This window comes from Mya arenaria, chromosome 10 (assembly GCF_026914265.1).
Source record: "Mya arenaria isolate MELC-2E11 chromosome 10, ASM2691426v1".
NCBI classification, from domain to species: Eukaryota; Metazoa; Mollusca; class Bivalvia; order Myida; family Myidae; genus Mya; species Mya arenaria.
The window spans coordinates 47,839,676-47,865,576 of record NC_069131.1 but is presented as its reverse complement, the minus strand read 5'-3'; the positions used below and the strand labels follow the sequence as shown (position 1 = coordinate 47,865,576).

Below are 25,901 nucleotides of genomic sequence, written 5' to 3'. Positions count from 1 at the left end.
GCAGACCTAGGTCGTGTGTGTTTCACGCAACCTCATCATTATGCATTTTCATGGCGAGTTATTTTTAAATCATATTTAATATTTAAATCCTATAATGCGTGGACTAGGTATAGCCGAGATAAAGACCATTTCAACCTTTGACCTCTAAGCGTGATCTTGACCATTGAAGTAAATACCTGGATAGTGTGTGTTACACGCAATCTCATCATGATGAACATTCATGGCGATTTTTTTAAATCATATTTTGCATGGTCATGATACAACCAGGACAAGGATGATTTTAACCTTTGACCTCTAAGCATGACCTTAACGTTTGAGTGAAAGACTTGGGTCTTGTGCACGACACGCCCTCTGATCATGGTGAACCCATGATGCCATGAAGAAAAGTAATTTTAAAATCCTACAATGTATGGTCAAAATACAGCCAGGATAAGTGTCATTTCAATCCTTGACCTTTAAGCGTAGCTTTGACCAGGTCGTAATTTCTCGAAACCTTTTAGCTCCACTGGTTTCGTTAGCTTATTTGAATTAACCAAAACATAGTACTTCATTATGACTTGAATAAGAGAAAATGGTGTATTGTGATAAGCAAAGAAATATTTCCAAAATTGTAAGAAGTTGTAAAAATAAAAAAGTAAATAATACGCAAATCATCGAAAATTAAAAATAGATAACTAAGCTTAATCTTGTTAAAACACACTTAAGTTTTGGAACCTGGGTATTGTGCGCGACATTTTTTATGAAAATCCTACAATGCATGGTTAAAAACAGCCCGAACAAGATTCAGTCCGGACGGATCAATTTCCGCACGGACGCACGCACAGACACGGCACCATTATTGTGAAAAAGTATGTCTCGCTCTTCGCACGCGAACTTGACAATAAATATAAATGTTTCACTGAAATTAAACACATTGTTGTTGTTGTTTTCATTTATGTTAAAAATGTCCGACTGTTTTGCGTTAATTGGAAAATTGCCAGAAAAAAAAGGATTTTCATGACGTCATTTTAAAACACTTAATCTGGCAAAATATAAGCAACTTTATTCAGATGGTAACATATTAAGACACAAGGGTTATAACAGTACATCTTAAAACATATTCAATACAACTTTTTTTCTATCTAGTCATCCATTTGAAACAAACGACATGAATAATCAATCAATGAAAACAATATATGTATACGTAGAATATAAACAACAATAACATGTGCATTTTAACTGTTGATAAATATATGTTGGTGTTGCTCAGTGAAATAAATAGTGAACACGACATTACACGGGAATCAAAATCTATAAGAAAAGTAACATGTTAATTTCAAAGAATGCAACAACACAGTATAACGCATAGAAGGGTAATTGGTTCATCGACTCTTATATCTTGGTCATAAAAAACATCAAAGGTCGTAAGTGCTAAAATGAATCTATTTAAGGATTGATCGCAATATTCACGCATTCATTCTGAATGAACTCAAAAACAACACTCGTTTATTTCTAATTTCGAGCTTTTAACAAAAATCATTAAACACAATGAAAAAAACACTTTTTATTTATTTTTGGAATATTTGTAAGGCAAGGATATCTTAATATATGTGTAAGTACAGTATCATTAAGATTAATGTATTTCCATTCGTAACATTATTTCAACCTATATGAACAAATCAACGGTACATGTAATTTAAATAAATTTAACAGATACAATTGCAACAATGTAGGTATCAATTCATTTAACAATTAACAACTGAGATTAGGTTGTTTGCCTGTGTATGTGCCCAAATATTTGATGTAAAGCAACGTACAGAGACACAGGGAGATAGTTTACTTAACATTAGCATACTGTTTGTTTTGTATCCCTGTTGCCACGCAGCGCATATACTGCAAGCGGGAAACCAAACAACAAACTTTCACCGCAAAAATGTAACAAAACGTATGACAATTCTATTCAACATAATTATTATAGTTAATGTTTTCAGACAGGTTTTGCGAAATCTACATGTTATGTCCAGTGGAGCATCCACGGTTAGCAATTCCCTGACGGTAAACTTTGCACTAGCCGTATGCGCATGCAGATAGCGAGTGGTTCAAATTGTGAGATGAATGATAAACAGTACAACTTTTCAATGCAATGTTTTGTTCAACTTTCTGAAGTTCTCAAAGTCATTTTTGACGTTCTAAAATAGTTCAGTATCCAGATGTATATAAAATCTAACAATATATCATGTAAGAACTGGCAAATTATTGCGCTTGTTTTATCTTAATTTGTGATTTATGCACCGATTTCATCAAGGTAAATACCGTTTGTTATGCATATAATCCACGAGTATTCGCTTTGATTAATTAATCAACGTTTCCTTTCCATCTGAAAACGGTCCCTCTAAAACAAACCACAAACTCTGATGTCGCATCCATATCCTGGTTCAAAATCCCTTCTTTAATTTTACCGAAAGACATTCCAAAATATTCCAAATCGGTTAAAACACCAACAAAATGGCAGTTTTTAAATTTGAATACTTTTTCAATCATTGTGCTTTTTCTTAAAGGATCATCCCGTTTGCATTCTTTGGTGATTATTTTAACTTGACTACAGTGAAGTTTGGCATCTTTGAAGGTAACCTTTCTTGCTGAGCTCTTCCTAACAAAGTCAAGATCCAACCCCGTCAAATCAACATCGCAGATATTCAAGCAGGCGACGGTGTCGAACGAAGATGCATGATCAAAAATGAAGGTTAAAACATCTGAAGCAAGATTCTCAAGGCAAAGTTTCCTGAGAGATTGGTAGCTAGCTATTTTCTCCAAAATCGATTTAGCTTCATTCTGTCCCACACTAAAAATGCGAACTTCAGTCAAATGCTTGAGCTCTTTTTCAAATGTCATTTGACGATTTATTCTAAGTTTCTGAAGGTTAACACATTCCGAAGTATCTATGAAAGGAATGTTGCCAACGTGCACTAAGCTCAGCATCGTGAGGTTGCTTGAAAACCGTGAACTTCCACAAAAGCTCACATTCATTTTCGGTTGGCTGATTTGATCCGGACTTACATATACCCAGAACTCTTCTAAGTGTAACGGATCGATGGTGATTTCAGTGAAGTGGCAGTCATGCAACGTAATTGAACGTAGTTGTTTCAGACCTGAACAATCGAAAGCATGTAGATTGAAGTTCTCAGCCGATTTATTTTTCTCTTGTGACTGTTCCGATTTGTTCGCAAGACAATCATTGACAGTAAATTGCAATGTGTCAAGTCGCAGTTCCTCAAGATTTTCACAGCATTCTAAATTTGAAAATGGAATGAAATCTCCGTTTACCTCAGATGAGCACATTTTCTCAATTTCCAAATCTCGAAGTTCTTTACAGTGCGAGAGATTGAGAGGAGTGTCCAAAACTATATTTTCTAGACATAACCTCTTTAATCTTTCAGAGAAATGTGTTGCGCCCGAGAAAGTCAGTTTCATTGGTGATCTATTTGTCATCAAATCCGAATCGATATAGATCCAAAGTTCTTCAATATTACTTGGTGTAATGATGACTTCAAAGATACGACTATCCTGAAGTATAATGTGGCTCAGCCTTTTACAAGCTGAAAGGTCGATGCTATTTACGCATACTACCCCGTTCAAACACAGTACTTTTAATCCGTTTCCGAACACTAAAGGATTAATTGTTACCCCTAAGTCAAGGACTACCAGAAACAGTGTTTCAAGGAAATGCACATTACTTCTCAATAAATGATGATCAATGTCAAACGCCGAATTGAAATTTATTATTGCGTGTTTGATGGTCAGCTCTGGCTTCTCAATTCCACTTTGAACGCATTCATCAAATGCCATTAATACAGCATTCTGATACGCATGTAGGTCGGCGCTGAAGAATCTTTCCTCATCATAGAAATTTCTTTCTATTTCGTTGAACATGACTACACATTTTCGCCCCACCTCATAGTTCATGACACATAAAAATGACATGATATTTGGTGATATGTTTGACAGAAAGTTTCCTTGGAATTGCTTCGAAAAGTCATCTAGCGTTAGCGAAGAAAGAAACACAGACGCAAACATTTCCTTAAACGAGTGATGCAAAAATCCATACTTTTGTTTTGATTTTGTAAGTAGTCCAGACCCACGCAATACATCTATTTCGTACTTTTCGCGAAGTTTAGTTTCTACAGCAAACTCACTTAAATCGACACTATTTCCTTGCAAAAGCGAATTGCACGAGAGTTCTCCAAACCGATAAATCAGTTTTGCAACTAATACGCAAGCGGTAGCCTCTACAAAGCATTCTGGAAGTGTAGGATGTTCAATGTAGGAGCGAGATAAATCCCCATAGCGTTGCTCATTTTTCCTTCTCTCACTCTGCAACATCATTTCAATAACACTCGCATATATATGTGCACGAGTCTTCCCAAGCGATTTTGTCTTCTTTTTTTGCGTTTTTCTTTCATATATCGTACCACTTTTTTGACAGCGACCCTCGTCGTTTGTCATGTTTACTTGCAGTAGTGCGCGGGTATCACAGATACCTTTGTCGGTCTCGTCAGTTTCGCGCTCGTAATAAATACGCAACAAAAGAAGGGCAACCAAAGGATTAGATAGCAGAGATGTCAAATCCTGCAATTCCACAAGGGCCATAAAATGTGGTAATTTCATAGAAGTACAATTTTTGTTGTTGATGAACTCTATTGCCTTCTGCAGAAGATCCTTTATGTTAACGTATTTCATCTCTTTTAGATGTGCATGAAAGTGTTTCTTTGATGAAATATTTAGTTTCTCAAGTTTCCAGGGTCTTGATGTAATCATAACGCTGTATTTTCTGTTTCCTGGCACAGGAAGGACCTTTTGAATAGGGTATTCGTCTAGTCCGTCAAGGATAATCAATCCTTTTCTTTGTGATAAGATTTTATCGAATGATTCATTGTCTTTTGTCAATGTAGAATCGACTGTCTTTGAGTGCCAAAAAAGGATGTCATCAATGTTTGATGAAGTTATCTCGACATCTTGCAACTGAATGTAAAAAAGATAGTGAAATTCCTGCAAATATGAAACGTCTTCGAGAAAAGTTTCAAAACTCTGTGGCATGCTAACTTTATCCCCGTTTTTAGCACACCATATTTCAATTACAAACTTGCAAAATGTCGACTTCCCAACACCTGCGTCAGCTGTCAAGCACACAAACTGCTGATCTTCACGATCTAATATGGTCTTCCAGCTAGATATTTCTTCTGTTCCACCTTTAGGTGTAACTTCGGAATTGACCCTTTCGATTGTTGGTATTGTAAATATCTCCTGAAGTGAAGCCTCAATACCTTCAAAAGGGCCAAGGGTAACTGAAACATTATTGTTTTGGTGGTAATGAATGAGCTTTGCCTTTAAATCTGAAGTAAAGAAAGAAATTATAAAATATTGGTTTTCACTCTCCTATTCGTGAAGAATTAATATAACACGCTCCAACGTAATTTCAATCGGCTATTTAAACAACGCTGCCACAAGATCTAATTTACCTTATAGCTTACTAAAAAGACTGATGGATTTTTTAAAACCTATTTTTAAATAAAAAATACCTAATTTGAATGCCTCGTCATTTGCAAATGCAGCTTGTTTCTCTCGCGCATTGCAAAACTGTATTTCTTCTCTTATTTCTTCTTTTGCAATTTCCTTTTCTTGTCTAATTACGTCCCTTTCAACTACGCCTGCGTCTTTGATGCTTTGGCGTTGTTGTTCGCCCTCTTGTTCTAATTTGTCGACTGCAACTATTGTTCCTTCTCTTATTTCTTCGTTTGCATTTTCCTTTTCTTGTCTAACTCCATCCTTTTCAACTACGCCTGCGTCTTTGATGCTTTGGCGTTGTTGTTCGCCCTCTTGTTCTAGTTCGTCGACTGCAACTTCTTTTCCTTCTCTTATTTCTTCTTTTGCAATTTCCTTTTCTTGTCTAAGTCCGTCCTTTTCAACTACGCCTACGGCGTTGATGCTTTGGCGTTGTTGTTCGCCCTCTTGTTCTACTTTGTCTACTGCAACTTCTTTTCCTTCTCTTATTTCTTCTTTTGCAATTTCCTTTTCTTGTCTAAGTCCGTCCTTTTCAACTTTGCCAGCGACTTTGATGCTTTGGCGTTGTTGTTCGCCCTCTTGTTTTAATTGTAACAAGATTTCTTCCAGCTGATGAAGTTCCTTGTTTTCAAGTTTAGAAGTAGATGTTGACATTCTCAAGTATTCAACCGAATCTTCTATGGAAGCCACGACATCCGAGTCCTGGATCTGAAGTTTATCGTTCTCAAGCTGAAAGAATGAAGTGGTCAGTTTCATGTTCTCGAATCATTTTTTTTATTTCCTTTACTGAGACTTGAGTTGGTTAGGTTACTTGGGAAAATTGCTAAAACTAACTTAATTATGACCAAACCATGTGATTAGTTTTAGATGAATTTACAAAACACATTTATGCACAATTAGTGTCGAAGTAACGCGATACAATAGCCGCCTTGACAGCCAAACTATATCGTTTTTGTAAACCATACAGGCATGTTCTTTAAAGGGGAAAAAGAAATAATTAACCAACTATATACATATATATATATAAATATATACAGAACATACAGATGGATTTAAATGACAAGCGTTTATTTCCTCATAGTGAATATGTTAAAACTTTTCATAATACAAAACATAACAAATATTCCAAATTTATTATTGAAAAGTTTCTATGCACGCTTATTTGAACTAGTTCATATGGACAAATTTGAAATGTGTACATCCGATTTTATCAAATGCTTAAGAAGAATTAAAAATAGAAACTACGTCATAATGATATATGCAAATAGGCTCGTAAAACTACAAAACATGTTGTTAACAATGCATTTTTATATTTTTAATCAAATTACTAGGAAAACGACGGATGCCCATATTAGTGAGCGTTTATGTAGGCGTTTAAGGCAATACTTAGCCAAAGTCTTACAAATCCAACTTCAACTTGTATGTGAACGCGATGAAACAAATGTACAGTAAGCGTAAGATAGCTTGTTTCCAAACCCGTCAGAATGCCTTAACCTTGCAAGGACATGCTTCTATTATAAAACAAAGATTTGATTGAAAATGTATGTACCATGTTTAATTGATCCAAAGCATATTGTGCATGGGCGTTGGCTCCTTTAAAGGTCGGGTCTGAAAACAACGCCTTAAGAGCAGTAAACCAAGTCTTAAGGTCAGCCTCCGATACTTCTAGCCCATTGGCATGGCGGAGTTCCTTCCCAGCATCACGAGCCTGAAATTCGTTTATATTTTATTGGTTTGAGACATTGAGAAGTATCTGCCATGTAGTCATCATCATCATCATCACCACCAGCACAACCATCATCATCATCATCATCATCATCATCATCATCATCATCATCATCATCATCATCTTAATCATCACCACCACCACCACCACCACCACCACCATCATCATCATCATCATCATCATCATCATCATCATCATCATCATCATCATCATCGTCGTCATCGTCATGGAAATGATTAACGTTTGGCATTATAAAGGACAATGTAATATACCATTACCTTTTCAGCATCAATAAAAAACGTTATATTTAAATATAATTTTATATGTATCAGTAAAAGGACAAAAAAAATGCCCACCTCTGTACAGATATTCGATGGTTGGCTCAGGTTTGCAGAAAAATTTTGTTGAAAGTCTCGACAGTTAATAACGAAACTGATTATCCCATTAAAGTCCGTTTCATCAACAGTTTCTTTATCGATATACCCGTCCTTTGGAAAGAAGGCTTTAGCAATTTGCCATGCGTTCAGACACCATTTCTGAGCATTGACGTTCTGCCACGAAGGGTTGCCGAACCTATGCAGTCTTTTTAAATATTCTCGAATAATGTCACATCTGTGATTCGGGCACTGTCTATATGCAACACGTTGATTTGTGATGGCGCTGTAATGTAGTTTGCATGGTTTGTTACGACCGGGTTTGCAAATCCCGTTGCCACTATCACACTGCACGATGTTTGCTGTGCTGCATATGGTGCATTTAGATATTGAAGAAGAAGCTTGGCAAAGCTTGCGCCGAATAGTGTTGCGAATTGCATTGCAAATGCTGTTCCTACAAAAAGGACGAAAAAGACACCATTTGTGGAACATACACTGTCCTGAGTTACATATCTGGTTATTGGGATCACAAGGAATGACTGCAGCTAAACCAGCGTTTGAACAGGATCCACAAACGTTTAAAAAAATACTCCCGAAAGCATCTGCCAATTTGGAACTATTTGACATTAGCCGATCCGCTTTGTATGACGTGAATTCAGAAAGTCCACGTTCTGCAATGTTTACTGCAACGGATCCCTTTAACCATCTCCTGTTCCCTGGAGTATTAAGCCGTTTCTTGTAATGTTCCATGTTAAGATGGATAAATGAGGTTGGTTAGAATTGTTTTGGTGGAGACCAATTGCCGCAACTTACCGCAAGAGTTCATCTGCAAGTTTCAATTAGGTTGCAATATTAATACATGTATGATATGGTAATATAAAATACATGCAACTATATATATCATGATACGTATAAAAAAAAATTAATTAGTTTGCCGATTAATTTCCAAAAAATCATTTTGTATCTTTAGTATATGCTGCGTCATTTTCGAGTTGGTAATGTACACAAGCACTTGATTGTGAGGACTTCTAATACAACGTGTTCATTTTCTCTCGCCTAGATACATTGTGGTGAACTTACAATCTATTCCATTGTTTGTGAAATATGGATAAAATAATAATGGTTAATGCATAAACAGAACTTGGTTTGGTTTTCTAAAAAATTGGTGCGGTAATTTCGACGTAGAAATTTGATTTAGCCTAATTACTTTTTATTGGTTTTACATTGTATGAGCATATGGTATAGTTTTCCCTTTTTACATGCAAAGAATGTCCGGTAAGAGAATAATTAGGAATTTGTTGGAGTTTTCGTTACGCCTGCGACAGCCGTAGTTAAATGTCCATGCAACAGCTGTTTTATTATCTGATTATTTCCAACAACTGTTTTATTATCTGATTATTTCCAACGACTGTTTTATTATCTGATTATTTCCAACAACTGTTTTATTATCTGATTATTACCAACAGCTCTTTTATTATCTGATTATTTCCGTTTTATTATCTGATTATTACCAACGACTGTTTTATTATCTGATTATTACCAACGACTGTTTCATTATCTGATTATTACCAACGACTGTTTTATTATCTGATTATTTCCAACGACTGTTTTATTATCTGATTATTTCCAACAACTGTTTTATTATCTGATTATTACCAACGACTGTTTTATTATCTGATTATTACCAACGACTGTTTTATTATCTGATTATTACCAACGACTGTTTTATTATCTGATTATTACCAACGACTGTTTTATTATCTGATTATTACCAACGACTGTTTTATTATCTGATTATTACCAACGACTGTTTTATTATCTGATAATTACCAACGACTGTTTAATTATCTGATTATTACCAACGACTGTTTAATTATCTGATTATTACCAACGATTGTTTTATTACCTGATTATTACCAACGACTGTTTTATTATCTGATTATTACCAACGACTGTTTTATTATCTGATTATTACCAACGACTGTTTTATTATCTTAATATTACCAACGACTGTTTTATTATCTGATTATTACCAACGACTGTTTTATTATCTGATTAATACCAACGACTGTTTTATTATCTGATTATTACCAACGACTGTTTTATTATCTGATTATTACCAACGACTGTTTTATTATCTGATTATTACCAAAGACTGTTTTATTATCTGATTATTACCAAAGACTGTTTTATTATCTGATTTTTACCAACGACTGTTTTATTATCTGATTATTACAAACGACTGTTTTATTATCTGATTATTACAAACGACTGTTTTATTATCTGATTATTACCAACGACTGTTTTATTATCTGATTATTACCAACGACTGTTTTATAATCTGATTATTACCAACGACTGTTTTATTATCTGATTATTACCAACGACTGTTTTATTATCTGATTATTACCAACGACTGTTTTATTATCTGATTATTACCAACGACTGTTTTATTATCTGATTATTACCAACGACTGTTTTATTATCTGATTATTACCAACGACTGTTTTATTATCTGATTATTACAAACGAGTGTTTTATTATCTGATTATTACAAACGACTGTTTTATTATCTGATTATTACAAACGACTGTTTTATTATCTGATTATTTCCAACGACTGTTTTATTATCTGATTATTACAAACGACTGTTTTATTATCTGATTATTACAAACGACTGTTTTATTATCTGATTATTTCCAACGACTGTTTTATTATCTGATTATTTCAAACGACTGTTTTATTATCTGATTATTACCAACGACTGTTTTATTATCTGATTATTACCAACGACTGTTTTATAATCTGATTATTACCAACGACTGTTTTATAATCTGATTATTACCAACGACTGTTTTATTATCTGATTATTACCAACGACTGTTTTATTATCTGATTATTACCAACGACTGTTTTATTATCTGATTATTACCAACGACTGTTTTATTATCTGATTATTACCAACGACTGTTTTATTATCTGATTATTACCAACAACTGTTTTATTATCTGATTATTACCAACGACTGTTTTATTATCTTAATATTACCAACAACTTTTTTTATAACCTGATTACCAAATCGCATAAATGCAGTCTATTTTTAGAATCTCGGTAAAACCCAGAACGTACATATGACGGAGCCTCACGCGCGGGTGACAGTTTATACTGTTTACCGGTCAACAGTTCAAAACATTGTCATGTTGCTTAATATTGGTAAAACAGTCGAAAATAGTGAATTCCATTTATATAAGGCATCGGGTAATAATAGGTAAATTTTACTTTAAATTAAATCTATTACAATTCAATTCAATTTATTTGCATTATATGGCCTCCGGCCCAAATACACAATATATAACATGACTTTCACATAATGCATAAAGTTATGACATTAATAGACAAACAACACAGTCAATTTAAACAATGTTGACGTAATATGGTTAACAGTGCATATCTATAGAATATATATCCGAACATTTCTAGGTATTTGTCGCTCTCTTTAGAAAGTAGTAACGATAGAAGGCAACTTTTCGAATTAGACTCACATTGTCGTTTGACATCAAAGCATAAAACTTTTCAAGAGTTAGATATTGACAAATACATAATATATACAAAATACATAGGTAGATTATAAGTATCTCCCATGGCCGAGAGTGTAAGATAGGTTGCTTTCGACCCGAGCGTAGGGTGTTTTGCGGAAACGAGGTTTACCGAGTTTCCGCAAAACACCCTGCGCGAGAGTCGGGATGCGAGCTTACTATTTCTCCCACCTCATTTAAGCAAAACTAAGTAAAAATGTATTTTTTGCTGGAACCCTTTTGTGCTTAGTGAATATAATTGCGTATGGATATGCGATAATTCGTGGTTGTCATGGATATGCGCGCAGTGCTTTCGATTATGTGAATAGTCAAACTTGACTTCAAATAGTTCTAAGGAGAGTGAAGCATTATTTCTTGAAAGGTGCGTGAAAACTGTTTTATGGTGACATTTGAAGCGAGAAATAATTGTTTGGCGTTCTAATATAATTGCCACAAGACAAGGTTTCCATGATGCTACAGACGACAGTCTTTAACAAGGGAGGTAATTACAATGTGACGACCATAACAAAGGAGTTCCATACGGGCATTTTTTCTTCGCCCGTGGGCAAGATAAGAATTTCTAGCATTATTAAATTATTGGATCTACTTATCTGAGGTGGGAGAAATCTCGTTCGAATATCAAAATATAAAGAGCATAAGGTATACGGTATATGATACATAACTACTCGTCGTGAATTCAAAACTAGTCGAGTAAATGTGAACATTTTATTTTTATATTCTCAGCCACCCAAACCGTTAAATAGGTTCCATTATAATCATGGTGATGCACATGCACCAGATATCAAATATTGTCAGCTAATACACAACAAATATGAATGATCCATGCAATGTCGTAATAAAAAGGTGTCATAATTTACTATAACGACACAGAAGATGAACCTCTTTAGGTTTATTTGATCGTTATTATTTATCTTGTTTTAATGAAATCAACTTGATATCATATGTAAAACTAACAACAGTCTACAAAATAGTGTCAGGAAGGGGTAATTGCTGAAAACTGCTTCTGTATGTATAGCTACACGTAATTTCTTAAACTAGATAAGGATGAATACTTTCATTGATATTTTTGCTCTTATGTTGAACTTCTAAACTACATGCAGCATTGTCCACTTCAAGATTAAGGTAATGATTATTTTAAGTTCACCAGAGTATGAAAAATACCCAAACTTTCTCCCATATCCTTTTTTATCTTGACGAATTCTTATTTTATGTTTGTGTCAGAATGTGGTGGTAGAATTGAAAATGATAAGTTTCTTCATTTTAAAAAATAATGTGGAAAAGTTTTCTTTCTTTTTTTCAAAGCTTTACAGCATACCAAAGTTGGTAGCACAATTGCTTTTCTTGTAAGAGTCTTATGGAAAGTGTTCTAGTGTCAATCAAAAGTATATCTAAATGCAAGGCATGTATGTATTTCATGTTGTGCTTTATGTTAACATAAATCACTGACTTATTCGTTAACAAGTTCTTGGTCCATGCAATGTCAGATATAAAAGATCGCAAGCAATTAGTTCGTTGTCATTTACTTAAACAAGGATTGTAGAAATTGGCAATTTGTGAAAAGCTGTTTATGTCTCTTTGATCAGTTAATTTTCAATGAAATGCTTTAAAGACATTATGAACAAAGTAAGGCGTTATCCGAATCTGATCGCCAAAAATGGCTGTTTCCAAGAGGACTTAATAGTACTTTACCTTAAAGTATCTTGTTGTGTTTTTAGGACAAGAGATTTACCATCGGGAGTGAATTTACCAAATAACCCAATAAGCAAATATATGCATATAAATGCAAATACCAATTGGGGTAAATTTACCCTTCGGGATAAACTTGCCCATGTCTAGAGGTGGGGTAAATTTACCCTTCGGGATAAACGTGCGTAAGTCTGAAGGTGGGGTAAAATTACCCTTCGGGATAAACGTGCTTAAGTCTGGAGGTGGGGTAAATTTACCCTTCGGGTAAAACGTGCTTAAGTCTGGAGGTGGAGTAAATTTACCCTTCGGGAAAAACGTCCCCAAGTCTGGAGGTGGGGTAAATTTACCCTTCGGGAAAAACTTGCCCAATAGTCCGGAGTTGGGGTAGATTTACCCTTCGGGACAGGGTAAATTTACCCTTCGGGACAAACTTGCCCGAGTCTGGAGGTGGGGTAGATTTACCATTCGCGACAAACTTGCCCGAGTCTGGAGGTGGGGTAGATTTACCATTCGGGACAAACTTGCCCGAGTCTTGAGGTGGGGTAAATTTAACCTTCGGGACAAACTTGCCCAAGTCCGGAGGTGGGGTAGATTTACCCTTCGGGACAAACTTGCCCAAGTCTGGAGGTGGGGTAAATTTACCCTTCGGGAAAAACTTGCCCAAATCCGGAGGTGGGGTAGATTTACCCTTCGGGACAAACTTGCCCAAGTCCGGAGGTGGGGTAGATTTACCCTTCGGGACAAACTTGCCCAAGTCCGGAGGTGAGGTAAATTTACCCTTCGGGTCAGGGTAAATTTACCCTTCGGGACAAACTTGCTTAAATCTGGAGGTGGGGTAAATTTACCCTTCGGGACAAACTTGCCCGAGTCTGGAGGTGGGGTAGAATTCACCTTCGGGACAAACTTGCCCAAGTCCGGAGGTGGGGTAGATTGACCCTTCGGGACAAACTTGCCCAAGTCCGGAGGGGGGGGGGGGGTAAATTTACCCTTCGCGACAATATTGACCGAGTCCGGAGATGGGGTAAATTTACCCTTCAGGAAAAACGTCCCCAAGTCTGGAGGTGGGGTAAATTTACCCTTCGGGAAAAACTTGCCCAAGTCTGGAGGTGGGGTAGATTTACCCTTCGGGACAAACTTGCCCAAGTCCGGAGGTGGGGTAGATTTACCCTTCGGGACAAACTTGCCCAAGTCCGGAGGCGGGGTAGATTTACCCTTCGGGATAAACTTGCCCAAGTCCGGAGTTGGGGTAGATTTACCCTTTGGGACAGGGTAAATTTACCCTTCGGGACAAACTTGCCCGAGTCTGGAGGTGGGGTAGATTTACCATTCGGGACAACATTGCCCGAGTCTGGAGGTGGGGTAGATTTACCATTCGGGACAAACTTGCCCGAGTCTTGAGGTGGGGTAGATTTACCCTTCGGGACAAACTTGCCAAAGTCCGGAGGTAGGGTAGATTTACCCTTCGGGACAAACTTGCCCAAGTCCGGAGGTGGGTTAGATTAACCCTTCGGGACAAACTTGCCCAAGTCCGGAGGTGGGGTAGATTTACCCTTCAGGATAAACTTGCCCAAGTCCGGAGGTGGGGTAGATTTACCCTTCGGGACAAACTTGCCCAAGTCCGGAGGTGGGGTAAATTTACCCTTCTGGTCAGGGTGAATTTACCCTTCGGGACAAACTTGCTTAAATCTGGAGGTGGGGTAAATTTACCCTTCGGGACAAACTTGCCCGAGTCTGGAGGTGGGGTAGAATTCACCTTCGGGACAAAATTGCCCAAGTCCGGAGGTGGGGTAGATTTACCCTTCGGGACAAACTTGCCCAAGTCCGGAGGCGGGGTAAATTTACCCTTCGCGACAAACTTGACCGAGTCCAGAGGCGGGGTAAATTTACCCTTCGGGACAAACTTGCCCAAGTCCGGAGTTGGGGTAGATTTACCCTTCGGGATAAACCTGCCCAAGTCCGGAGTTGGGGTAAATTTACCCTTCGGGACAGGGTAAATTTACCCTACGGGACAAACTTGCCCGAGTCTGGGGTGGGGTAGATTTACCATTCGGGACAACCTTGCCCGAGTCTGGAGGTGGGGTAGATTTACCCTTCGGGACAAATTTGCCCGAGTCTGGAGGTGGGGTAGATTTACCCTTCGGGACAAACTTGCCCAAGTCCGGAGGTAGGGTAGATTTACCCTTCGGGACAAACTTGCCGAAGTCCGGAGGTGGGGTAGATTAACCCTTTGGGACAAACTTGCCCAAGTCCGGAGGTAGGGTAGATTTACCCTTCGGGACAAACTTGCCCAAGTCCGGAGGTGGGGTAGATTTACCCTTCGGGACAAACTTGCCCAAGTCCGGAGGTGGGGTAGATTTACCCTTCGGGACAAACTTGCCCAAGTCCGGAGGTGGGGTAAATTTACCCTTCGGGTCAGGGTAAATTTACCCTTCGGGACAAACTTGCTTACGTCTGGAGGTGGGGTAAATTTACCCTTCGGGACAAACATACCCGTGTCCGGAGGTGGGGGTAGATTTCACCTTCGGGACAAACTTGCCCAAGTCCGGAGGTGGGGTAGATTTACCCTTCGGGACAAACTTGCCCAAGTCCGGAGGTGGGGTAAATTTACCCTTCGGGACAAACTTGCCCAAGTCCTGAGGTGGGGTAATTTTACCCTTCGGGACAAACTTGCCCAAGTTCGGAGGTGGGATAAATTTACCTTTCGGGACAAACTTGCTTAAGTCTGGAGGTGGGGTAAATATACCCTTCGGGACAAACTTGCTTAAGTCTGGAGTTGGGGTAAATTTACCCTTCGGGATAAACTTGCCCGAGTCTGGAGGTGGGGTAAATTTACCTTTGGGGACAAATTTGCACAAATCTGGAGGTGGGGTAAATATACCCTTCGGGACAAACTTGCTTAAGTCTGGAGTTGGGGTAAATTTACCCTTCGGGATAAACTTGCCCGAGTCTGGAGGTGGGGTAAATTTACCTTTGGGGACAAATTTGCACAAGTCTGAAGGTGGGGTAAATTTACCCTTGGGGATAAACTTGCCCGAGTCTGGAGGTGGGGTAAATTTACCCTTCGGAATAAACTTGCCCAAATCTGGAGGTGGGGTAAATTTATCCTTCGGGACAAACTTGCTTAAGTCTGGAGGTGGGGTAAATTTTCCCTTCGGGACTAACTTGCTTAAGTCTGGAGGTGGGGTAAATTTACCTTTCGGGACAAACATGCCCAAGTCTGGAGGTGTTGTAAATTTACCCTTCGGGATAAACTTGCCCAATAGTCCGGAGTTGGGGTAAATTTACCCTTCGCGACAGCGTAAATTTACCCTTTGGGACAAACTTGCCCGAGCCTGGAGGTTGTGTAGATTTACCCTTCGGGACAAACTTGCCCGAGTCTAGAGGTGGGGTAGATTTACCCTTCGGGACAAACTTGCCCAAGTCCGGAGGTGGGGTAGATTAACCCTTCGGGACAAACTTGCCCAAGTCCGGAGGTGGGGTAGATTTACCCTTCGGGACAAACTTGCCCAAGTCCGGAGGTGGGGTAGATTAACCCTTCGGGACAAACTTGCCCATGTCCGGAGACGGGGTAGGTTTACCCATCGGGACAAACTTGCCCAAGTCCGGAGGTGGGGTAGACTTACCCTTCGGGACAAACTTTCCCAAGTCCGGAGGTGGGGTAAATTTACCCATCGGGTCAGGGTAAATTTACCCTTCGGGACAAACTTGTCCGAGTCTGGAGGTGGGGTAAATTTACCCTTCGGGACAAACTTGCCCGAGTCCGGAGATGGGGTAAATTTACCCTTCGGGATAAACTTGCCCAAGTCCGGAGGCGGGGTAGATTTACCCTTTGGGATAAACTTGCCCAAGTCCGGAGTTGGGGTAAATTTACCCTTCGCGACAGCGTAAATTTACCCTTAGGGACAAACTTGCCCGAGTCTGGAGGTGGGGTAGATTTACCCTTCGGGATAAACTTGCCCAAGTCCGGAGGTGGGGTAGATTTACCCTTCGGGACAAACTTGCCCAAGTCCGGAGGTGGGGTAAATTTAACCTTCGGGACAAACTTGCCCGAGTCCGGAGATGGGGTAAATTTACCCTTCGGGATAAACTTGCCCAAGTCCGGAGGTGGGGTAAATTTACCCTTCGGGTCGGGGTAAATTTACCATTCGGGACAAACTTGTCCGAGTCTGGAGGTGGGGTAAATTCAACCTTCGGGACAAACTTGCCCGAGTCCGGAGATGGGGTAAATTTACCCTTCGGGATAAACTTGCCCAAGTCCGAAGGCGGGGTAGATTTACCCTTCGGGATAAACTTGCCCAAGTCCGGACTTGGGGTAAATTTACCCTTCGGGACAGGGTGAATTTACCCTTCGGGACAAACTTGCCCGAGTCTGGAGGTGGGGTAGATTTACCATTCGGGACAAACTTGCCCGAGTCTGGAGGTGGGGTAGATTTACCATTCGGGACAAACTTGCCAGAGTCTGGAGGTGGGGTAGATTTACCCTTCGGGACAAACTTGCCCAAGTCCGGAGTTGGGGTAGATTTACCCTTCGGGACAAACTTGAACAAGTCCGGAGGTGGGGTAGATTTACCCTTCGGGACAAACTTGCCCAAGTCCGGAGGTGGGGTAGATTTACCCTTCGGGACAAACTTGCCCAAGTCCGGAGGTGGGGTAAATTTACCCTTCGGGTCAGGGTAAATTTACCCTTCGGGACAAACTTGCTTACGTCTGGAGGTGGGGTAAATTTACCCTTCGGGACAAACATACCCGTGTCCGGAGGTGGGGGTAGATTTCACCTTCGGGACAAACTTGCTTAAGTCTTGAGGTGGGGTAAATTTACACTTCGGGACTAACTTGCTTAAGTCTGGAGGTGGGGTAAATTTACCTTTCGGGACAAACATGCCCAAGTCTGGAGGTGTTGTAAATTTACCCTTCGGGATAAACATGCCCAATAGTCCGGAGTTGGGGTAAATTTACCCTTCGCGACAGCGTAAATTTACCCTTTGGGACAAACTTGCCCGAGCCTGGAGGTTGTGTAGATTTACCCTTCGGGACAAACTTGCCCGAGTCTGGAGGTGGGGAAGATTTACAATTCGGGACAAACTTGCCCGAGTCTGGAGGTGGGGTAGATTTACCCTTCGGGACAAACTTGAACAAGTCCGGAGGTGGGGTAGATTTACCCTTCGGGACAAACTTGCCCAAGTCCGGAGGTGGGGTAGATTTACCCTTCGGGACAAACTTGCCCAAGTCCGGAGGTGGGGTAAATTTACCCTTCGGGACAAACTTGCCCAAGTCCTGAGGTGGGGTAATTTTACCCTTCGGGACAAACTTGCCCAAGTTCGGAGGTGGGGTAAATTTACCCTTCGGGATAAACTTGCCCGAGTCTGGAGGTGGGGTAAATTTACCTTTGGGGACAAACTTGCACAAGTCTGGAGGTGGGGTAAATTTACCCTTGGGGATAAACTTGCCCGAGTCTGGAGGTGGGGTCAATTTACCCTTCGGAATAAACTTGCCCAAATCTGGAGGTGGGGTAAATTTAACCTTCGGGACAAACTTGCTTAAGTCTGGAGGTGGGGTTAATTTACCCTTCGGGACTAACTTGCTTAAGTCTGGAGGTGGGGTAAATTTACCTTTCGGGACAAACATGCCCAAGTCTGGAGGTGTTGTAAATTTACCCTTCGGGATAAACTTGCCAAATAGTCCGGAGTTGGGGTAAATTTACCCTTCGCGACAACGTAAATTTACCCTTTGGGACAAACTTGCCCGAGCCTGGAGGTTGTGTAGATTTACCCTTCGGGACAAACTTGCCCGAGTCTGGAGGTGGGGAAGATTTACCATTCGGGACAAACTTGCCCGAGTCTGGAGGTGGGGTAGATTTACCCTTCGGGACAAACTTGCCCAAGTCCGGAGGTGGGGTAGATTTACCCTTCGGGACAAACTTGCCCAAGTACGGAGGTGGGGTAGATTAACCCTTCGGGACAAACTTGCCCATGTCCGGAGACGGGGTAGGTTTACCCATCGGGACAAACTTGCCCAAGTCCGGAGGTGGGGTAGCCTTACCCTTCGGAACAAACTTTCCCAAGTCCGGAGGTGGGGTAAATTTACCCATCGGGTCAGGGTAAATTTACCCTTCGGGACAAACTTGTCCGAGTCTGGAGGTGTGGTAAATTTACCCTTCGGGACAAACTTGCCCAAGTCCGGAGATGGGGTAAATTTACCCTTCGGGATAAACTTGCCCAAGTCCGGAGGCGGGGTAGATTTACCCTTTGGGATAGACTTGCCCAAGTCCGGAGTTGGGGTAAATTTACCCTTCGCGACAGCGTAAATTTACCCTTCGGGACAAACTTGCCCGAGTCTGGAGGTGGGGTAGATTTACCATTCGGGACAAACTTGCCTGAGTCTGGAGGTGGGGTAGATTTACCATTCGGGACAAACTTGCCCGAGTCTGGAGGTGGGGTAGATTTACCCTTCGGGATAAACTTGCCCAAGTCCGGAGGTGGGGTAGATTTACCCTTCGGGACAAACTTGCCCAAGTCCGGAGGTGGGGTAAATTTAACCTTCGGGACAAACTTGCCCGAGTCCGGAGATGGTGTAAATTTACCCTTCGGGATAAACTTGCCCAAGTCCGGAGGTGGGGTAAATTTACCCTTCGGGTCAGGGTAAATTTACCCTTCGGGACAAACTTGTCCGAGTCTGGAGGTGGGGTAAATTAAACCTTCGGGACAAACTTGCCCGAGTCCGGAGATGGGGTAAATTTACCTTTCGGGATAAACTTGCCCAAGTCCGGAGGCGGGGTAGATTTACCCTTCGGGATAAACTTGCCCAAGTCCGGAGTTGGGGTAAATTAACCCTTCGGGACAGGGTGAATTTACCCTTCGGGACAAACTTGCCCGAGTCTGGAGGTGGGGTAGATTTACCATTCGGGACAAACTTGCCCGAGTCTGGAGGTGGGGTAGATTTACCATTCGGGACAAACTTGCCCGAGTCTGGAGGTGGGGTAGATTTACCCTTCGGGACAAACTTGCCCAAGTCCGGAGATAGGGTAAATTTACCCTTTGGGACAAACTTGTCCGAGTCTGGAGGTGGGGTAAATTTACCCTTCGGGACAAACTTGCCCGAGTCCGGAGATGGGGTAAATCTACCCTTCGGGATAAACTTCCCCAAGTCCGGAGGCGGGGTAGATTTACCCTTCGGGATAAACTTGCCCAAGTCCGGAGTTGTGGTAAATTTACCCTTCGCGACAGCGTAAATTTACCCTTCGGGACAAACTTGCCCGAGTCTGGAGGTGGGGTAGATTTACCATTCGGGATAAACTTGCCCGAGTCTGGAGGTGGGGTAGATTTACCCTTCGGGACAAACTTGCCCAAGTCCGGAGGTAGGGTAGATTAACCCTTCGGGACAAACTTGCCCAAGTCCGGATATGGGGTAGATTAACCCTTCGGGACAAACTTGCCCAAGTCCGGAGGTGGGGTAGATTTACCCTTCGGGACAATCTTGCCCATGTCCGGAGGTGGGGTAAATTTACCCTTCGGGTCAGGGTAAATTTACCCTTCGGGACAAATTTGCTTAAGTCTGGAGGTGGGGTAAATTTACCCTTCGGGACAAACTTGCCCGAGTCCGGTGGTGGGGTAGATTTCACCTTCGGGTCAAACTTGCCCAAGTCCGGAGGTGGGGTAGATTTACCCTTCGGGACAAACTTGCCCAAGTCCGGAGGTGGGGTAAATTTAACCTTCGGGACAAACTTGCCCGAGTCCGGAGATGGGGTAAATTTACCCTTCGGGATAAACTTGCCCAAGTCCGGAGGTGGGGTAAATTTACCCTTCGGGTCAGGGTAAATTTACCCTTCGGGACAAACTTGCCCGAGTCTGGAGGTTGGGTAAATTTACCCTTCGGGACAAACTTGCCCGAGTCCGAAGATGAGGTAAATTTACCCTTCGGGATAAACTTGCCCAAGTCCGGAGGCGGGGTAGATTTACCCTTCGGGATAAACTTGCCCAAGTCCGGAGTTGGGGTAAATTTACCCTTCGGGACAGGGTAAATGTACCCTTCGGGACAAACTTGCCCGAGTCTGGAGGTGGGGTAGATTTACCATTCGGGACAAACTTGCCCGAGTCTGGAGGTGGGGTAGATTTACCATTCGGGACAAACTTGCCCGAGTCTGGAGGTGGGGTAGATTTACCCTTCGGGACAAACTGGCCCAAGTCCGGAGGTAGGGGTAGGTTTACCCTTCGGGACTTTCATTTTGTAGTCATAAACAGATATGATTTTAACTTTTGAGTAAACACTATATTTGCAATTTTTTGGAACAACTGGTGGTTAGCCCCTTTAAGCCCAGTTGGAAGCTTAAAAAACAATGAGCAACTTTATGTATTATCATAATTATAGTAATTGCGTCCATATTGGATGATTTTAAAGATGGATGTAACAAGTTTCTGAAATTAAATCCAATGTGCATATGTTTCTTTCACGTTTATAATCGGATAAAAGTTGCATTTTTAAACCAACTATGCGAATCTAAGATTGTTTTTCATCATGTGCCTTCAAGTAAATAATAAAATTTGCGACTGCAATACTTTTTAACGTCAGGTTCAACATACGGGGAAAATGCTTGTGTGTAAAGGGCGGACTTTATTGTACATACAAGCACCTACTTTTGGCAAAGGGAATGGCTGAACGGACTATGTTGTCCATTAGAAAAAAACGCATGACCTACATAGCAATAAATATAACCACAAAGTTTGTATTGTAATCGTTTATTAATATTCCGAGTGTATGCTTTATCGATGTTGGTTTTTTAGTATTAAAAGCTACAAATATTTAACCGTACATTTATATGTTCTTGTTTGATATTGTCCCCAAACAATGTGCAACTTGAGAATGTTTACTGAAAAGAACCTACTCAGATTTCGTAAACCGGGTTATCGCGTGACATTAAATTACAAAATTTTGTATGGCTTTTTTGTTTGGACTGACAGTATTTTGGTAATATGATAGTAGTCTGGATAATAATGAACTTGATTTTACCTGTCTGAATTAACTTAACAAAACTTAAGTTTACTATGATATAAAACTGTGAGAAATATTTCATTCACCATTGTATTCATTTTACTCATTTATAGATTTTGGGAGGGGAAAACAAACAAATCAGTTCTAGATTTTGTGTTTTGAACCTTTTAATACAGTTTTTAAATGTAATATCTTGATGGGTTTTATGAATTGTACATTATGTTTCTACGTATTTATCATTCTTTGCTTTAACGTTCATTTATTTCGGAAATAATTCATTGTTACAAAATTATTCTTATGATAATACTGACAGCTAACCGTGTAAAAAAAGCTGCTAAACAACATTATTTAAAAACTAACAGGTACGGGCACTATATTCGGTCTTTGGCCTTGTGCAAGATGAAAAGGAAAACCCCAGTTTGAAATTATTTGTAAGGAGCTATAATTTAAGTATCACTTAACACTAAAACATACATATGTTCGCAACTATAAATCAATTTAGAGGTCAACATGACTTTATGTACAATTAGAAAGCAGTAAACTTAAAATTTACCAAGCCATTCATTTCAGTATATCAGCAGTGAGCCGTAGTTTAATCGAGTGAACCGGTAGTTATAAACAGTGGCTGGCCCACTTAGTGGGTAGTTTAAACAATTGTATATAGACCATTTAATAATGAATGTATGAACCTACACAAAATACGTGGTGATGCGACTGAGTTGCAACAAACATTTTTTGTAAGTTCATACTAACAACCTTTAACCATCACTTAGGTTGTGGAACATGATAACTTACCAGTCGTTAGCTGTGACTATTTTTCAACAAAAGACATCAAATGCTCAAATAAAAATGCAGCACGTCCCTGATTAGTAAGTGTCTGAAAACAAAGTATTAAATAATTATATACACTAATAAGTAGTCATAACAAAACAAGAATACAACAAAACGATGCTGTACAGGCACATAGGATCAAATGAAACACTTGACGCTGAGTTTCGAGGCAAGGTCATATAATTTTTAGCATGTCACAACGAACTTCATAGCTTCTGCTTTTATAAGATTATAACTAAAAACTTCTTCAAACAAATACCTCCCGATATTTAATGATGACATTCCCCACCCACTTACATTTGAAGAAAAAGGGGCGGTTTCTTCCTGTTCGGTGGTCTAGTTTATCAGTTATATTTAAACTATTTAATCAAAAGTATACTTAACATAAAAAACGGAGTTAAAGAAATAAACTTACCTTTCAAAGTCGTTTAAAGCTTCCGTAGAAATCTTCCCATTTCATCAAATCAAACTTGTTAAAACATCACGTAATATCAATCGTATCACCTGCGCAATAGAATCTTACTCAATAAACCATGTGACTCTATATCCTGTTTATGGGTAATATGCTATATTAAGCCCGCATATTTGTTTTTATTTTACTTTCATTTTCGATTCATCTCATTCCTGCGATCGGACTCATTGCCGACGGTTATGGTAAAAACATCCCAAAATAACGCCTATTATCGGAAAGAAGGAATTTACTTTTTTAATTATTTAATTTATGCAAATTAAACACTTCTTTAAATTACGGATATGAACTAAATAAGTCCGTATTTGCAGGATATGTACAACTTTTGTCGTAATACAAATCGCTGAACTGTGTCGAGCGCAGAACTTTGCTTTCGTATGTAATATATACATGTATATTCAAACTGCTGATAAATATCACAAGAGGACAATTTATCTATGTATTTATCATTGTTTGTTTATCTTTTTGTGTGTGTAATCTCATTCATTTCGATGTAAAAGTAGTACCTTACCCTTTTCATTCACTTTTACTTTAATTCTGGTCTTCATTAATCTTTCACTTTCATTTCACTTTATTCTTAGAAAACCTTAAACTTAACGTAGTGCTTTCACTTTATTCTTAGGTAACCTTAAACTCTTACCTTTCACTCATGCACGAGGACTCCGTGCACTCGTTTAAAATATTTTTGAGAACACAGACGTGTTTTGTTTATCTCTGTTTGATATACTTTGCGAGCCTTTCTCTTCAGCACGCCTGGGTTTTGAACTTTAAGTACCTCAAGTAAGGCGGCATAGAGTTAAGAACTGCATACAAAACCTGAACCGTGTCAAACGTAAATGCATTTGTATAGAATAAAGAACTGTTTATAAAAAACCGCTGAAATTTGTTTAATGTAGTTGTTTTTTATATAATACAGGAACTGCATATACAAAACGCTGAGAAAAAAGAATTATATCTACAAACACAAGCGATAAAATCCCACTATTATATCACACACCGTTGGTGTTCGATGACTTACAATTTCTAACAATTCATCATATTATAGTTTTGTTCTCAGCAAAGTTAGATTAGCACAGTGAGAGAGTGGATAACCAGATATAAAATAGGCGAGGATCAGATGACCTTCATATTTACAAGAAACCCTTATAGATTTACCAAAAATATTTTAAACAAGCGGTATTATCGGATAACCTTCTTTAATTTGTGTCCTAAGCATGCTATTTCGGTAACTAAAATAGATAAAAAAAATGTAGTTTTGAAGGATTAACTTCCACGAAGATTTAGAGACAGAACTTGCGTGTTTTTTTTTTCTGTTTCCCTGCTACCAAAGACCACATATCCCCAAAACAAATCATAAAGAAAAGCGATAACTTATCGGGAGGACCCGACGGATGCCACCCTATGTCAAAAAACATAGATGAAATGGCTTAACCATCGGGTCTCCCGATGGTTGCCCCAAAATGGTAGCAAATAGGGCTCGTGGAGGAGGTTCAAGCGGTTACTGTCCATTATTTAGTTCATATTCTATTTACGTCATGCGAATGTATGGCTTGACTGCTTTTAGGTCAACACTGACACGTTTTCCCGCGTGAGCCATTTTGGTCATATAGTATCTAGGTCATGTCAATGAAGGTCATCACTATTTTTTCCCGCGCGAGCCATTTTTGAAAGCTCTGTCATTAGAATATGTTTTAACACGCTTGCCATTTTAGTTGGTTCAGGTGAATACTTAGGTAATTTAAAGATCAATTAAAGTTTTGTTAGGATGACAGTTTTATCAAATTGGGTTGATTGTTTTGTATAAGGTCATTTACCATTGTGTCATTTCAAAATGAATGTTAGACGTATTCTTCGCGTGAGTAGGTAAAACGCACATATATGCTATTGGGCCTTTTTCTTAGTGGAGAAGCGAGTGACTGAACCTTCAATAATGTTCGTTGAGCGAACTACCCTACAGCCTTCGTTAGCTCCTTGGTATTTCAACTTTCATGTTGGTATTGAAATTTCAATGAACGGATGTAATGCAGAGCATTACGGTCACAGAGTTGATTTTTGCATTGTCATTCTGAGGATTTTCATTACAGGGTTGTTAATAGGCATTTATGTTTTAATAGAAGACGACATACTTCATCATCTTATGAATATCGCTTACATAGCAATGTAACTATTTAGCGTGTAATCCCAAAAAAATGTACTCATACCTTCTCGTCATTTGGTTTCGAATAACGTTACTCTTTTGGTATTGAGTTTAAACACCAGTCTTTTGTTTCTAAAGTACTTAAATGTATGTTATTATGTTGTGTTTGTACAATATATATATATATCTCTTGTTCATTGTAAATGAGTCATCACCTCGTGTCATTGAGCAAGGTTAAACCTGAAAATAGTTGACTTATATGACCGTATCTCTAAGTAAATAATTTAAATACAGTTTCTCCTCGAAACAAGAGTTAATTTTGCCCTGGTAAGCTTAATATCTTTAAAAATGATTCATTAACCGGTGCTTACGGCATAGGACCCTATATTTTTAAATATTTCTGAAAATAATAAGTCTGCTCCACTATCACGAGCAGTCTGATAGTGCTTAGTTAACTTACAACATCATACCCTGGAGCCACATGGCTCTTGACGTTCCGTGAAATGGATCGCTGTTTCAACATGGTAGAGACGAGTGTGTATTTCCGTACGGGAGTCAT

The 25,901-nt window shown here is 39.5% G+C and overlaps 2 protein-coding genes across 3 annotated transcripts; both read right to left on the bottom strand.

The window, feature by feature from the left end:
* Nucleotides 1-1,020: 1,020 nt before the first annotated feature.
* LOC128206150 (uncharacterized) lies at nucleotides 1,021-23,302 on the bottom strand. 2 transcript variants are annotated; one of them, XM_052908445.1, is made up of 6 exons: nucleotides 23,152-23,302; nucleotides 22,701-22,782; nucleotides 7,621-8,464; nucleotides 7,088-7,246; nucleotides 5,556-6,267; nucleotides 1,021-5,369 (listed from the first exon to the last, which is right to left on the bottom strand). In XM_052908445.1, the coding sequence occupies exons 3-6, from the start codon at nucleotides 8,386-8,388 to the stop codon at nucleotides 2,335-2,337; spliced, it is 4,674 nt and encodes a 1,557-aa protein (XP_052764405.1). In that variant the 5' UTR covers nucleotides 8,389-8,464; nucleotides 22,701-22,782; nucleotides 23,152-23,302; the 3' UTR covers nucleotides 1,021-2,334. The 2 variants fall into 2 exon arrangements, with proteins under 2 accessions (XP_052764405.1, XP_052764406.1); XM_052908446.1 differs by having other exon boundaries at nucleotides 1,021-5,321.
* Nucleotides 13,264-25,901, bottom strand: LOC128204756 (nascent polypeptide-associated complex subunit alpha, muscle-specific form-like). Its single transcript, XM_052906161.1, has 13 exons — nucleotides 25,803-25,901; nucleotides 20,921-21,133; nucleotides 20,425-20,718; nucleotides 19,749-20,132; nucleotides 19,208-19,546; nucleotides 18,645-18,825; nucleotides 17,877-18,553; nucleotides 17,243-17,581; nucleotides 16,815-17,040; nucleotides 15,411-16,137; nucleotides 14,560-14,866; nucleotides 13,926-14,177; nucleotides 13,264-13,698 (listed from the first exon to the last, which is right to left on the bottom strand). The coding sequence occupies exons 1-13, from the start codon at nucleotides 25,899-25,901 to the stop codon at nucleotides 13,264-13,266; spliced, it is 4,473 nt and encodes a 1,490-aa protein (XP_052762121.1).